Source organism: Cricetulus griseus, chromosome 7 (genome assembly GCF_003668045.3).
Source record: "Cricetulus griseus strain 17A/GY chromosome 7, alternate assembly CriGri-PICRH-1.0, whole genome shotgun sequence".
NCBI classification, from domain to species: Eukaryota; Metazoa; Chordata; class Mammalia; order Rodentia; family Cricetidae; genus Cricetulus; species Cricetulus griseus.
In genome coordinates this window covers 25,779,416-25,795,699 of record NC_048600.1, presented here as the reverse complement: position 1 = coordinate 25,795,699, position 16,284 = coordinate 25,779,416, and the positions used below count along the sequence as shown (strand labels likewise).

General features: G+C 48.3%; 1 protein-coding gene across 1 annotated transcript in view; it reads left to right on the top strand.

Moving 5' to 3' along the window:
• Lpin1 (lipin 1) overlaps nt 1-16,284 on the top strand; it is a 39,876-nt gene that overhangs the window by 7,726 nt on the left and 15,866 nt on the right. Inside the window, 9 exon segments of the mRNA NM_001244017.1 lie at nt 2,358-2,474; nt 4,965-5,094; nt 5,181-5,487; nt 6,273-6,366; nt 7,192-7,382; nt 9,289-9,382; nt 10,553-10,622; nt 12,136-12,228; nt 15,324-15,403. Coding sequence (NP_001230946.1) covers nt 2,358-2,474; nt 4,965-5,094; nt 5,181-5,487; nt 6,273-6,366; nt 7,192-7,382; nt 9,289-9,382; nt 10,553-10,622; nt 12,136-12,228; nt 15,324-15,403 — 1,176 coding nt within the window.

Sequence of the window (16,284 nt, the reverse complement as noted above, 5' to 3'; positions counted from 1 at the left end):
TTTGGCGTGGTTCTGCCCAGAATCCAGGAAGGACATGGGTCTAAATCCTGTGTTCTCCACAGCACAGGCTCACCCCATCCCAGGGTGAAAACTGGTTGGTTCTTGGGTGGCAGGCAAATCTTTGGCATGGTAATGGTTTGTGGCCTCTGTGGGACCACAGCTTGAAATGTCATGGCAGGTGGAGGACAGGTTGTTAACTGGCTCAGGATGCTTGGGATGTGGAAATAGTGAAAAAGAAGCTGAGAAACGAAATGGCTCTGGCATCCTTGGCGTGTTCTGCCTGATGCTGTAGCTTTACCTGTAGTTTAGAATGAAAGTGCTCCCACCCTGGGACTGTGGCATGGACTGTCAGTCTTGTCAAAGCGCCCCCTGTTGGCTCCAGTTTGCTCAGCATCATCCTAAGAACGAGGCAGCAGCAGTCAGCACCATGGGCGGAAGTGTAATGTGTCCCATGCCTGATTCCAGCTCGGACTGACAGGAAATGTTGGTCTACCAAGGGATGGTACCTAACTCTTGGCTACATGTATGTAGTTTAAATGTTTTCTGCTAGACATCATGTTTTAATTTCTTTTCCTGTTGCTGTCATAAAATACCCTGACAAAAGAAACTTAAGGAAAAAAACAGTTTATTTTGGTTCACAGTTCAAGGGTCTGGTCTGTCATGGCAGGGAGGTCAAGGCAGAGCTTGAGACAGCTGGTCCTATAGCATCCACCATCGGGAAGAAGCAGAGAGAGGTGAATGCATGGCATCACTCAGCCCCCTGTCTCCATTCATAGAGTCCAGTATCCCATGGGGAATGGTGCCACCACAGTGGGTAGATCTTCCTATCCCAGTTGATCAAATCAAAATAATCCTCCACAGTCATGACCAGGAGTCCATCCCCCAGGTCATTACAGATCCTGCTAAGCTGACAGTTAACACTTAACCACCACGTGTGCTTGGTTGTTTTTTTTTTTTTTAAATTGGTGTAATTGGGGTTGGAGAGATGGCTCAGAGGTGTGAAGACTGCTTCTCACTCTTCCAGAGGATCTGAGCTTGAGTCCTAGAACACATTCTAGGTGCCTCACAACTCCTGTTTCAGGGATCCTATGCCTTCTTGTGGTCTCTGTGGACACCTATGCATACATGGTGCACACACACATACAAATAAAAATAAAATAAACCTTTATAAAAACATTACTTCAAAGGTACGTTTCATTTGACCTATATTTTGTAGATTAGTCCATTTGAAAACATTAGTGAAATATTTCGAGCTGGGCTGTGCTGGCACACAAATTTCAGCACTCAGGAGGCTGAGGCAGGCGGATCTCTGTGAGTTCCAGGCCAGGCTGGTCTGCAGAGCAAGTTCCAGGACAGCCAGGACTACACAGAGAAACCCTGTCCCAACAAACAAAACAAAACAAAGGAACCCCAAACTAACAAAAGCGAAAACATTAGTGAGATACTTATAAGTCTTTAAGGGCAGTGACTCACTCACTCTTCGTCCCCAGAGCATGTCAGTTTCACCTGGCTCACTGTACAGGACAGGTCATCCCCAAGATGCCTGGAACCTGATGTGTTCTTGTCCTGGTTCAGGGGAGATGACCCCCCACGAAGAGATAACAGTGATTTAGGGAGGAAACAACGCAGAAACTGCTAATCCATTGAAAAGCCTATTCATTAACCCGAGGAATGTAAAACGTGAGTCCCGGGTACTGATAGCATCAGATGGTGTGACTGCTGTCAAATGGATCACTCATTAGGTTTAGTAGATACTTATGTCCTCACCCAGAGTGATGTGTTTTTATTAAGGGGGCGATAGACAGAAGCCATGTTCATGTCTTTAGATCATGTAGTTTGATTCAGCGCCCAGCTTCAGCTAGACTTGAGCGGTCATGTCTTGGCTAACTAAGGGCACAGGATGAAAGGGGAAGCCAGATGGGTCTTTTGGCACTTTCCTGTCTTTGCAGACCCGGAAAGTTGATGTTGAAGGCTGGGGAAGTAGCTCAAGTTAGTGGAGTGCTTGCCTAGCACATGTGAAGTCCTGGTTTCACTCCCCATCCCAGGGTAAAACCAGGCACAGTGGTCCATGCCTGCGATCCCCCACCTCCCCCTCAGCCCCCACACTCAGGAAGTAGAGGAAAGAGGTCATCCTCAGCCACATAGCCAGTTTGAGGCCAGCCTGGGGAACAGGAGACTCTGTTTCAAAAGAAAGTTCATGTTGATTTCCTCCTTATCTCAACATAGACTCGCCCTTTGCTGATTAACAGCCGAATGGTTTCGTTTCTGGTGAGAGCAGCTGAAGTAGTGATAGGAAATTGCATTGAACTGACCTGTGATTTTTTTTCTCTTCTTTCTTTTTGTGGTGTATCTTTCAGTGCCTCCAGCAGCCTGGTAGATTGCCAGAGGACTCCCTCTCACCTTGCAGTAGTGGCCGAGGGAGTTCTTTCTAGCTCTTGCCCTCCACAGTCTTCCCACTTCTGTGCTTCGGAAAGGTAGACCAGTTCTTATGGAAGCCGTCATCTAACCTCTAAGCCTTACCTTAACCCAGTGACTTGTGTACAACTTACTGACAGATGATATGAAATAGAAATTTTGATTTAACACTTAAAATCAATTTTACTCACTAACCAACTTACTTGTGAAAAAATATGTACCTCCTTCCACTGTAAGCCATAAGTGATTAGACTTGTCTATTTTATCTTAAAGATTATTTACTTTCATGGGTATGAACGCATGCCTGCATGCATGTTCATGTACCACATGCAAGTAGTGCCCCCTGAGGCCAGAAGAGGGCGATGGGTCCTTGGAACTAGAGTTGCAAAGGATTGTGAGCTGCTTTGTGGGTGCTGTGAATTTCAGCCAGGTCCTCTGGAAGAGCAGCAACAGGTGCTCTTAACCTCTGAGTCCTGATTTGGCTTGTTTAAAATCCCTCTAGTGGTTTCTGCTGTCTTGCTGCCCCACTCTCTGGGTGGCCTTGAAAACCAGGACAAGGAACTTGAGACTGAGGTACAGTCTTTCCTGTGGCAGGTCATTTGATAGACAAGTTTACAAGCTATTTTTAGAATGCCACTTTAGTAGATAAGTCAAGCCACTTACTATAAATATTTAAACAGCCTATTAGGCTGTCTCTATAATGGATTCAGACACTCTTCCCAGCATTTCTAGACCGGAACTTAGAAGAATGGCATAGGATGGGCCTTAGGGTTTTTTTTTTATATTAGGATCAGGTGTCTGAGATCTCTCCTCTCATTCCTCAGTATTTGCTAACTTTGTGACCATTCCTCATCTACTTTTAAAATAATAATCAGTGTAAGCATTGATTAATTTCTATCTGGGAAGCATAACTTTTACAGTTTCATTTGACTTAAAATTTAAAATTTAATTTCACATTTAATTGTATTTACTGCTCCCCCCCCAAAAAAAAAAAACCTTTGGATTTTGTTTGTTTTGAAACAGGATCTCACTAATGTAGCCCTGGCTGGCCTAGAACTTGCTATGTAGACAAGGCTGGCTTAGAATTCAAAGAGATCTACCTGCCTCTGCCTCTTAAGTGCTGGGGTTAGAGATGCACACTGAGATGCCAACCTCCCTTTCCCCACTGTGGCTTCAAACTATTTTTATTTTTAAATATCTCTCTCTCTCTCTCTCTCTCTCTCTCTCTCTCTCTCTCTCTCTCTGTGTGTGTGAGTGTGTGTGTGTGTGTGAGTGTGTGTGTGTGTGTGTGTTGTAGGATTCCATTGTAGAATTTCTCATGGTCTGATGTACCCGGAACCTCCTCCCCACAGACAGACCTAGAACGTGAGGGTTGCCCTATGACAGTATGCTTTCATTGAGAAAGTCAGTGGTCAGCACATGCTGAGAGAAAGGGGGCTCTGTATATCCCTGTGAAATGAGGGCCCAAAAGCCCGTAGTCTGGGTTCATGGAAGCGTCAGGGCCAGGCTAGCAATGTAGAAAACCTTCAGTTGCATGTGGCCACTGTATTGGATGCATTACCAAGGGATCTCTGCTGATGCCGACAGGAAACCCCATCTTGAGTTGGAGATAGAACTTGACTTAGATAAGTGAGACTTGGTGCAGCAGGGGTGGGGGTGAGGGTGGGGGGAGGGAAGGACACAGATAAGGTCTGTGGAGAAGCTGTTTCCTGCTTTATGTAAGAGGGCTGCTGTGTTCCTCTTAAGGAAGTGGTGTGGGAGCATACAGAAAAAGGGAACTTCAAGGCCACTTCTTCCTGTCTCTCGGCTTGGTGTCTGAGAAAGTGGACCTAAGTTGATTCTTTCAGCCCATTAATTTGGCTGAATAGACATAGGACTCAGTTCAAGTGTTAGACGTAAAAATGTGCAGTGTGGAAGGCAGACGCATCGCTGTCACTTAGAAACTGGCCTGAGACTGAGTGGTGTGGTGGGTGACACAGAAAGCCTTTTCATGTGTTCCTGGAGACAGCTGCCTCGTGATCCAGCGTAATGAAGTTGGCAAGCAAGATGTTTTCCCTGTTCTCAAAGCCAGTGTTTAAACCTGGGGTGCAGTGTCAGCTGACTGGACCCCTCTGCACCTACCTGAAAGAAAGCTGAGATGCTTGCTAGCAAAATGGGATCACAGGGGAAGCCAGGTGTCATGAAGGACAGCAGTTTGTAACCAAGAGCCCCTCCCCTGCTTTCCTTCTCTCTGCCTCTCTGATTCTTCTTCCTCCTCCTCCTCTTCCCTTCTTTCATTAGTTCTCTGAGAGTGTCAAGTTCTGATTCTATCTCCCCCCTCCCCCCCCAGTTTTATATAGCTCCTTCCTTTTTCTTAATGCCCTTCAATTTGGCTCCAAGGCCAGTCACCTTATTGGACATGGTGTACACTGACCTCTGGTGGCCAAAGGAGGGGTTGTCAGAAGGGAATGGCAGCAGAAAGTAATTTTCAGTTGCTAGAACCATGACTCTGGGACAAAAACAAAGGTTTTTCTTTTCTCACTCTAATGATGGCTTTGTATTTTCTTAAGTCCTTCAGGCTCCCGTCCCTCAACACCCAAGAGTGATTCTGAGTTAGTCAGTAAGTCTTCAGACAGGTCGACACCAAAGAATACCCTGGAGATGCTCTGGCTTTGGGGTGAATTGCCGCAGGCTGCAAAGGTAAATGCCTTTAAACTCAGTTCTGTGGCACATTGAGAATGTCTGAGTCAGCTTCAACATTCATCTGTTTCTCCCCTTTCTTCCAGTCATCTTCCCCACACAAGATGAAGGACTCCAGTCCGTTAGGGAGCCGGAAGATCCCTGATAAAATTCACTTTCAGGCCATTTGTAGTGAGTCTTCAGATACTTTTAGTGACCAGTCACCAACACTGGCCCAGGGGCCGCTGGTGGACCGGAGCAAGGCTCAGACAGAGATGCAGTTTGTGAACGAGGAGGACCTCGAGGCCTTAGGAGCTGCAGCTCCACCTTTACCTGTGGCCGAAGAGCTCAAGCCCCCAGCTGCCAGCACAGCACAGACGACAAGCAAGACAGATTCCCCTTCCAGGAAGAAAGGTATGGGGCTCCCAGCTTACTCCTAGACATGCTGCCTACACCGGAGGCACTGCAGCTCCACCCAAGATTTCAAATAAATCAGCAAAGACCCCCATCCATGGCATTTGTGGTATCGAATCTTTAATCTGTGCTCTTCTGCAAAGTGAGGAGTGTGAGTGTTCCTTGCTAGTGTGGGACCAGACATGGTTAGCTTTGTTAGAGGTCTTTCTATGTTTCCCTGGATCATGTCAGTGACAGTGTAGCCTGATGAGCTCACCATCCATTCTGACTAGTGATGAAGCTGAGCCCCACCTTAGTTAAACAGGTAGCTTGGTGCAACACCGTGGGTTGGTATGAACCAGTCACACAGTTCTCAGTAGGGACTGGAGAGGGAGTCTATGGGCGTGGCACGCAGGGACCCATCATGCACCTGTAGGTATGCTGTGCCCTGGAGGGTCAGCAGCGGGGTATTCAGGAAAGAATTTGTCATCCACAACTAATAATTATGGTGATCATGGCAACAGCTTCAGTGTGGAGGGCTTGGAACCCCACAACTAATAATTACAGTAATCATGGCAGCAGCTTCAGTGGAGGGTTTGGAACCTGTCAGGCCCTCTGTGGATAAAGGCTGAGGCTTAGTACTTGATTCCAGGAGGAAGGGAGCACCAGATCGGCAGTGATGTGCTTGCTGGCTTCTCTCCCTGTGGCTCTTGGGCCAGGGGTAGCTGTGGTAACCGGGGAGAAGATCTGTGCTTTGGGCAGATGGAAACTCAGTTGGTCTCTGACACGCTCATGTACTCTTTCAGATAAACGGAGTCGACACCTCGGAGCTGATGGTGTTTATCTGGATGACCTCACAGACATGGATCCTGAAGTGGCAGCCCTGTACTTCCCAAAGAAGTAACAGTTGTTCTCATTCCCCAGACTACTTTATTTTTTGATTTTTGAGATAGCGTCTCACTATGTAGTCTAGGGTTTCCTTGAACTTGTGGTGGTCCTCCTGCCTCAGCATCTTGATTGCTGGGAGTGCAGGGTTAAGTTATCACATCTGGCCCCGATACCGTTTTCTATAGAGCTGCCCAGTTTACCTTGGCTGATAGTGGGGAAGCAGGGACACCGAAGGCTCACATTTAACCTGGGCACAGCCTCAGCTCTGGGTGCTCTGTGTAAGAGTCTGTGTGTGTGTGTGTGTGTGTGTGTGTGTGTGTGTGTGTGTGTGTGTGTGTGTGTGTGTGTGTTGGGGAGGACTAATGGACACGTGACTGCCTTATACCCTCTTTATAGGAATGTGGGCTCAAGGCTACCTCATGAAGGAGCCTGAGCCTGGGTTGCAGTGACCAGTGACCTATGATCCAAGTGAGAGAGACCTTTGTATGGTCCTCCTTGGAGGGATTCACACTCAGGCCTTGGGGAATCCAGCCTTAGCTCTCTTGGGATATAGGGAGGGCCAGTGTCAGTGGGTAACAGTGGCCTCCCAGATACATGCTGTCTCTGGAGTTTTCTTCATATGCGTTTGGAGTGTCACAGGAAACTGTGACAGGCCCTCCAGAGGTGGGTCATTTGACTTTGCCATCTGTATGGTGTTTTGATGGCACAGCTGCCCCAAAGTGACAGTCGTTGCTTCTCTGAGGTGGTTCAGCTTTCTGGGGTGGTTATTTGATTCAATAGTGGGAGTGACGATGATGGTGGGGTGCTCAGAACAATTTCTCTTTCCCCTCCTTTCAGTGGTGATCCTGCTGGGCTCTCCAAACAAGCCTGTGACATTGGAGCCAGGTCAGCCAACCAGTCCCCACAGTCGGTGGGCAGTTCGGGCATCGACAGCGGTGTGGAGAGCACCTCGGATGGCCTGAGGGACCTGCCGTCCATAGCCATCTCCCTCTGTGGTGGCCTCAGTGACCACAGAGACATCACCAAAGGTACTAGGCTATATGGGACAGCACCCTCTAGTGGCCGCTGGTCAGAAGGCCCTGGAGCTGAGGCTCATGCTTGTGGTTGATGTTAGCTCAGTTAGCTGTCCTCATAGAGCAAGGTCAGGGTACAAGGGCCTTCAGGCAGCAAGAAGGCTGTTGGGAGGCACTTATCCTTAGAGGTGATCATGGAGCACAATTGGTTGTCCCTGTGCTCAGGGCCAGCCCTGAAGAATGTTCATGGTGAGCCTGCAGGTGTGGGAGGTGGGGTGGGGCAGGGCCAGTTAGGCCCATCAGTCCTTCCTGTAACAGAGCATTGGGAGTGTTTGTGAAATCTCTGTGGCTGTAGAGGACAGAAGGGAGGTCGAATCAGTTTGGGGAATTCTGCAACCTTTCCCCACTGGGTTCTAGAGGCTGCCATGCTGGTAGGTCTTATGACTTATGCATACCATCTGCCATACTGGCAAGTGATGGCTGAATACCTTGTGACAGGTTCATGGTGAGTTGTGCCTGAGACTCCTAGCTGGTGCAACAGCAGCTATTGGCTGTTAAATTCTTGAACCAGACCCAATTTCCCTCCACCTCTCCTCCTCCCCTCCCTCCACCACCATTTTCTCTGTGTTTCCAGCAGGGGGTGGTGATGCTCTTATCAACCACACTACTTCCTCTTCCTGCTCCAGTGACTGCTGGGAAGTCCCTCCTAGGCTTTGCAGACTTCTTATGCACAGACTGGATTCTTTTATTCCAGCCTGGGTGCCACCAGCCCTTCCTAGAAACTTGTTTCTTTTATCCTTTGCATCTTCTAGGACCACAGCTCTGACTACTGTGTCTATTATATTCCTGAGCTGTGATGGGGTAGTGTGCTCCCTCACTCACTAGAGGAGCGGGGAGGCTGGTAATTTACTGACATTCCTTCCCTGTGCGTGCACAGTGGGGTAGTGGTGGGAATTCAGAGGCCCTGTGTTGTCAGATGTGACTGGAAGCCCCAGAGAAAGGGCGGGGGAGTACATTTTTGGGCCTCCATTCTGGGTTGACAGGACCAAGGGGCACTTTTCTTCCCGACAGGAGTGATCTGCTGTCTTTTGGCTCTTGGTTCCACCTAGAGCTTTAGGGTTCCCCAGGGGAGGAGTGTGAGTGGATTCCAGTCAGTGAGACTGAGTTCTAGTCAGAGGCCAGGGCATGGCCCAGCTCAGTGGGGAAGCTGAGGGAAGTCAGTGTTGTCCAGGGACACTCATCTCAGGAAGGCTGAGGACTGGGCCTTCTGATCCTACAGCCTTCCTGCCCAGAGGGACTGCTCTGAGCTTGATGATGGAGGGGGATGGGCATGGGCAGCACCATGGGCAGCACACTGCCCTGGCTCCCACCCTTTGCATAGATGGCAGCAGTTGGCATTGTAGCTGTCTGCATTGATCAAGCCCTCACTTTGGGCAGTGTGTTGACTGCCCTCCTCCCCCATCTTCAGGACCGGCCCCCCCCCACCAGAAGTGGCCATGTGTATGCTAGCTGGGTAGGTGGCGGGGTGGGGAGGGGGATGGGGATGGAGGAGAAGAGATGATTGAGATTTGAACCCAGTCACTTGTCCCAGGTGACTCAAGCCGGTATCCTTGGCAAGCATGACTCTACTGCTGCATGCAGGCTCCATGCCCCATGTGTTCTGTCCGTGTCATGATGTCTTAAGAGAATCCCCCCCCACCTCCACTCCCACCTGCAACAACAGCAACAACACAGCAGCAAAAGCCCTGCCAGGCTCAAGCTCCCTCTTCACAAGTGCATTCATTCATAGGATCTGTAGGACTTCCATTGGTAAACTCTCAGGCAAACACGTGGGAATGAGCAACCTGAAAACTGACCTGTTTCTTTAAAAACACACTCTGTGATTCTCTCTCTCCTGTGCTCCTGCTGCCACCCACCACAGATGCGTTTTTGGAACAAGCTGTGTCCTATCAGCAGTTCGCTGACAACCCCGCCATCATCGATGACCCCAATCTCGTGGTCAAGATCGGTAATAAGTAAGTTCCTGCTGACAGTCCTTTCTGTCAAGCCTTAATGAAGTCTTGTTAAACTTAATTATTGCCCTTCATTATTTGTAAAATTCCATGCCCCCGTGCAGCTGATGGGCTGAGATAATTGAGAGTCTTGTGGAGTGTGTGTGTGTATTCAGTGTAAGTGTATATATGTGGTGTACATGGTGTGTATATATGCATATATGTATGCATGTGGAGGCCAGAGATCCATATTGTCTGATCACTCTCCCCTTCTTTTGGTTTTGTTTTGCTTTTTGAGGCAGGATCTCTCTATGTAGCCCTGGCTGTCCTGGAACTATGTAGAGCATGTTGACTTCAAACTCACGGAGATCCTCCTGTCTCAGCCTCTCTAGTGGATGAGATTAAAGGTGTTTCCCACAGTGCCCTGTCTTCTACCTTAGGTTTTGAGGCAGAGTGTCCCACTCAACTGCAATTTGCTGGTTTGGCTTAGCTGGCAGACAGGCAAGTCCTAGGAATCCTCCTGTCTCCACCTCCCAGTACTGGACTTATAGGTTTGTGCCACAGGGCTGGCTTTTCAGTGTGGGTGCTGGGGATCTGAAAGGACAATGACAGGCATCTACTGATCTGGCTCCCCAGCCCCACTTTGTGGATGTTAATATGTGCCTGTACCAGACCATGAAACTGACCATGTCAGGCGTGGTGCTTGGACTGTGGGACTCCGACCCTATCTTGTCCTGGGTCTAAGGGTGCAGCTGCCCTTTAGCGTGGAAACATCACCATATGTGATCAGTCTGTGGTGTGCAGTGGACTCTGGAGACTCTCACTGAGAGGGCGCTGCAAGTGTTTTATGATTGACTTAGGAGGTTACAGAGTTGTCTGTCCCCTTTCCATGAAGTTCAGTAGGATATGGCTTGGGTCAGGGACCACCCAGGGAACTTGACTGCTGTCCACGTAGTCACTGGCTGCTAGTGGCATGTTCACCCTTGTGCCTTGTCTGCTGCTGACCCTTCTTCACCTGTACCATGGCCATGAAGTGAACAGGAGAAAGGGAGACACTGTGTAGACAGGGTTGATGTGGAGGTCTGGGAAGGGAGCAATCACACTGGGTTTGTTAAAGGGCCCCGCTGGGGTCCCAGCCTTTCTGTGACACTCCACATGCCTCACTCTCCTGACACCATCTCTCCATCTTGTTAGGTATTACAACTGGACAACAGCAGCTCCTCTGCTGTTGGCGATGCAGGCCTTCCAGAAACCTTTGCCAAAGGTGAGCGCTAATGCGATTAAGAAAAGGGGCCCAGTTGGGACAGGTTAATGGGAGCATCACTGCTCACAGTTTGATCTCTTCTAAACTGGGTCTTGGCAGAGCCATAAGATGGTCATGGATGGTACAGTCCAAGTGGGTTTTGTCCCTGGATCTGAGTCCACCTCCCCTGAAAGGCTCCCTGAACATGTGGCAGCCTGCTTCTGGACCACAGTTTGGAGGGAGGCAGGTGGTCCACTTCCAGGATCCAAAACAGTTGAGAATCACCTCAGGATCGCCCTGGTGTCCCATGTTAGGTGGCCTTCTTCTTGGTGCTGGTGTTGGTTGTTCCGTTTATCTATAAATTTAGGCTAATTTCTTCCACTGAACTTAAGATTTTCTGTTTCAGGGATGGGTTTGCTCATGAGCCAACATGAGCTTTTTTAGATTGATGTAGATTTAACACCCTTGCAGGACTGGCGCCTACTTACCCTGATCCCGTCAGAGGGTTTTCTGTGCTGTTTTTGTTTGTTGATTCTTTAAAAGAACTTTAGACTCCATCTGGGGCTTATTATCTGTAGATGAATTTGGTGGGGGAGGAGGAGGAGAAGAGTAGACAATTGATTTGTGGATTGTGCTGTCCCTGAACATCGTATATATGGTTTGCCTTTTAGTGGGCTCGGTTTGTCTTCTTTGTTAGTTGAGTATCTTTTAAATATTAATTGCGTACTTGAGGCTAAACCTGTGAATCATTTGTCTATCTACTTGTTCCTGTTAGGTTGAGAGACTAAGTCATTCTTCACTAGCTGAGGTAATAGCTACTTATAATCAATCAGTCTAAATGGAGGTTGGAAAATCAGATAACAGTTGCCTGGGCCCCAAATAGGCTTAAGACAGATGTTGTTCTTTGGAAATGTCTATAAAAGTATTATTTCATATTTAATCTTCCCCATCAAACTTTGATTATTCAAGGCATCCATATGAATTTTATTTTTAACCCTTGATTTTTTTAAATCAGCCTGCTAAAGTTTAGTTGGTTAAGCTTTGAAAACTTATATTGACTAAGAAAGAAAGCCATGTATTTTGACTTTTGCTTACAGCTGTTGGATCCTGTACCATAGCCATCATTTTTTTCTTTTCCTGTTTCATTTTGTAATCATATTGAGGCTAATAGCATCATAAACAGCCATTTTAATTTGAAAACTTAAGATCTACTAACCACTAATGATTTCTAATGCTTTCTTTTCCTGTTGTTGTTGTGTTGTATTTTGTTTGTTGTTCGTTGGTTCTTTTCCCATCTTCTTAAGTCTTCCTGCCTCAGTTACCTTCACGTGATTTTGGACGCCATTAGGTTTTGCCTTTCTAAAATTTTCAGTCCACCCACAGTATGTTGCGTTACGCTTTTATTTATATTTTACTTTTCCCGTCTCCTCCTTTGATTTGCAAGTACATTTTCTTTTGTATCGAGTGTGCTAAGTTGATCCCCCCCCCTTTTTTTTTTGGTTCCATTATTTATGTTACCATCCATTTAAAACAGGCCACTGTGGAATCCATCATGAGAGATAAGATGCCCAAAAAGGGAGGAAGATGGTGGTTTTCCTGGAGGGGAAGAAATGCCACAATCAAAGAGGTAAGCAGGGAGCGGGGCGTGGCAGTTGCACTGAGTGTGCTTTGGTTTTGTGTAGTCAGGTTTGCTTGTGTAAGTGAAATAAACACTGTAATACTGGGTTTCGGTAAGCTGGCCCTACAGAAAGGGGATGGGGGCAGAAGGTGGCCAAGAAGGAGGAGGGGCCAGCAGAGCCTGGCTCTGCCACCCTCTGGCTTGTAGACCCTGGTTGGTTGTCAAGCTGTTTTCCCACTCTGAGGTTCCTGTATCAGTAAAAAGATGTACTAGGTACAAGTCTTGTTGCTGGCACAGAGCACCTGACAGCTTCAGGGAGGCAGAGACGTGGCTCACAGTTAGAGAACATGGTGGCCAATGATGGGAAACATGTGAAGGCAGGGGAGTGTGAACCAGCCCATCATAGTCTGTCCACAGAAGGCAGAGGGGTAAAGACTCAGCTGACTTTCTCCCCTGTAGTCATCCAGGGCCACAGCTGCTGTCCCCCCATGGCACTGCCCACATTTAGGGTGGGTCTTGCTGATTAAAGAACCTGACCCAGATCTTGTTGACAATATTATCCATCACAGAAGGGTTTCAACATAGCTTACATTTTAAAACACTTTATGTTGATGAGGACAACTCAGTGAGTCTCCCATGGCTGTTGACTAAGCCTCTTTAGCCACATGTCTAAAGGCTCAGGTCTCAGACACGAGAATTTGTGTGCCATCTTCAAAAGCCCCTGATTTGTTGGGCCTCATTCCACCTCTCAGCCCCTGTCCTGAGCTCTTTCCCTGCTTGGCCTCCAGTTCAGCGCCCTCCAGGCTTTTCTCAAACTGTCTCCTAATGGTTCCTCCCCTGGACAGTCCCTCAGCGGCTCTTAGGTCCCTCTTTTCAACTTTGACCTCTTGGTTCTCCCTGATTACCTACTCCATTCCAAACCAGACAAATCAGATGTTCGTTTGCACTCCACACCTGTTTATCACTCAGCCAGAGAAACAGAAGCTTCAAGGCATGAAGCAGTGTATAGGGAAGGGCTCCACTGTCCCCCTATGGCTGGACGTGGCCCTTATTCAGACTCCCTCCATGGAGACCTTCGAGGCTGCGGATTAAGTGTTGTTCCAGGTTTAATGTTTCCTCTTAGCTCCTCTCCCCCCCAATCAAGATCATCTTCCCCTCTCCCAGGTTGCCTTCAGGCTGTGTATGGAGTCCGTTGTCGCCCTCTTTCTCGTTCTCTTTATTGTAGTTGGACTGGCCTGTTTAAGTTGGATCTTAATTTATGTTGCCCCTTGCTTAAAACATTTTTAGTTATTGGTGTGTGTGTGTGTGTGTGTGTGTGTGTGTGTGTGTGTGTGTGTGTGTGTGTGTGTGCGCTCTCGAGCACTTACTCCCTTGAGACCATGTCCCCCACTGAATCTGGAACTAGGCTGGCAATTAGCAAGTTCCAGAGAGCCTCCTGCCTCCCCTGCCACAGTTCTGGAGTTATGGGCATGCATAGTTGTGGCCGGCTTCTACCTGGGTTCTGAGAGCTGACTTGGATCCTCATGCTTGTGAAACAAGAGCTCGTCCCACTGAGCCTTGTCTTCAGTCCCTGCTCAACCTCTTTAGCGGCTTTCCAGGGTTCCCACAGTGATGACTGAGGTCTTTAGCATCCTACAGTGCTTTGTGTGTTCTAGCTCTGACCTCCCTTGATAGTCCTGTCTTCTCTTTTTCTACACTTTAGCATAATTGATTAAAGCTGAATCTACCCAGGGCCTTTGCACATGCTCTTTCCGAAGTCTAGTGCTGCCAGGATTGCTTTGATCCCCCTTCACTTAATTAACCAGCAGTTCAACTCCTCCTTTTATGCCAGATCAACCTAGTCTGCTATCGTGCTCGCAAGGGCAATGACCGTTTCCTCATGCATTTTTTTGTCAGGATTTACAATTGTACACTCATTAGTGAGACTGTTTGGCTAACATTTCCCATCTCCTCCACTTCCTAAGCTCCATGAAGATAGAAACCACTTACAGCTCTGTTTGCTGTGGAGCTGGTGTAGGGATTCGGTACATATTTATTGAACAGTTGCTTCTGGAGGCAGTATGAAAAGGCTATGTAGATAGCCTTCCAGAAGCATCACTGGTCTCATCTGAGTCTGTGAGGTCAAAGGGAGAAGGTGCCTTGAAGTGCTGTGCGCAGATCAAATTGTTCTTTGACATGCTGCTAATGCATTTGCGTATCGCCACCTGCTACATTATCTTCAAGGGTCTTAGCGAGTCAGGATGAACATGGATGCTATCCTGCAGTAGACGTACAACACAAGGGGCTTTCTGGTGTATTTACCAGAGGGCTACTCAGTGGTAGTCCGCTGGTTTATCCTTCCCTCCCTCCCTCCCTTCCTCCCTCCTTTCCCTTTCCCTCCCTCCCTCCTTTCCCTTTCCTTCCTCCCTCCCTCCCTCCCTCCCTCCCTCCCTCCCTCCCTGCCTCTCTCCTCTCCCTGCTGTGTGTCAGGCTTTCTGGTTTATGGATCAGTAGCCAGTGTTATCAGCACCCTCATTCCTGTTTGAGAGGTGAACAGTCAGCAGGCTTGTCGTAGGCTTCCCAAGTGAGAGAGAGAGAGCGAGCGAGCAGTAGACCTAGGCTCAGGGTTCTCTTAGACACACCAGGCTCTCTCTAAGATATCCCAGAAGTATTTCCTGTTGGGATTATGTAGCATTGGAAGAGAGAAATGCTTTCTCATTTTCCCTGAGAAAAATATGGTGTGCAAATATTTTCGAACATTTCTATTGGCAATTAGAAGAAAATATTGTGGAAACCCTCAGGAATCCAGGCAGCCCCTGTTAACGCACGTGCCTCTGTGACAGTGATGATGGCATTTGGTCGGGTGCCAGGAACACTTAGGGATAACTAACAGACTCATTTCTGTCAAAAATGCTTCTCAGCTTAATCTTATGATATTTCTAGGCAAGGAAGTAATGGGGACCTGCCAAAACAGACACCCTCCAGAGCCTCCTGGGTGGAGGTCCCCATCCAGGGTGTGTGCCTTTGCTGCCTTGCTCTGGGCCTCGGGGAGCCCCATGGTGGGATCCAAGCTTTTGGGAAACAACCTTCCTCCTTCTCTGATGGCTTTTTTTCCTTTCCCCTAGGAGAGCAAACCTGAGCAGTGCCTGCCAGGGAAGGGCCACAATACGGGAGAGCAGCCTGCACAGCTTGGCCTGGCCACCAGGTATGGGAGCTGGGTGGCCCTCTAACAATGATGCCACCCCTTTCTTGGGCAGAATTAGGGTCATGTGCATGCCCACCAGACACTGACAAGGTCAGCCAGTGGCTCACGTCTCGGTTCCCACTGGCTCTGGAGTCACTAGGTGACCAAGACCAGGAGCAGTTTATTGAGATGGTCTTTCTCGTTTCTCCTGTATATGCAGCTTCTCTCTCAGACAGTTGAGGTTCAAGGTAAAAATGAATCTCCATGGTCCTGGCAAGTGGTGTCTGTCTGTCTGTCTGTTTGCGTGGGGGTGTGCTCATAAACAACTGTACTTGTCTGGGAGTGCATGTGTGGAGGTCAGAGGTCAACACTGGACTCTTCCTGAGCTGAGGAGAGCTTCTCTGTTTTCTGGCTCAGGTTTCATGTCCCCTGGCTCCTAGCCACAGCTCTGCACTTTAAAGGATGTCTTCAGAGACAGTGTCTCTCACTGTTTTCTGCTAGACTGCCTGGCCATAGAGACCTTGGGATCCACCTGTCTCGACAACCCACACCCTCAGCAATCAGATTACAGATGTGAGCTGCTGCACCTGGTTTTTAAGTGGGTGCTGGAGACCCCCACTCAGCTCCTCATGCTTGTATAGCAAGCCCTTTACCCACTGAGCCATCTTCTGGTTAGCTTTTGACACCGGAGTCAGCATTAGTTGGTCTGTCTTCAGGTCAGTCTCTATATGAACTTGAGGGTGCCTTGACTCTGTGGGTGATGTCATTGGTCCATGATGCTGATGCTGGAACCGAGACTGACATGGGACAGTCTGTGCCAGTATCACACAGACAATGCCAGTTCTTCACCTTTACAGTCTTCCTGTTGCTATATAGAACCTGAGAATGCATTTCTCACTCAG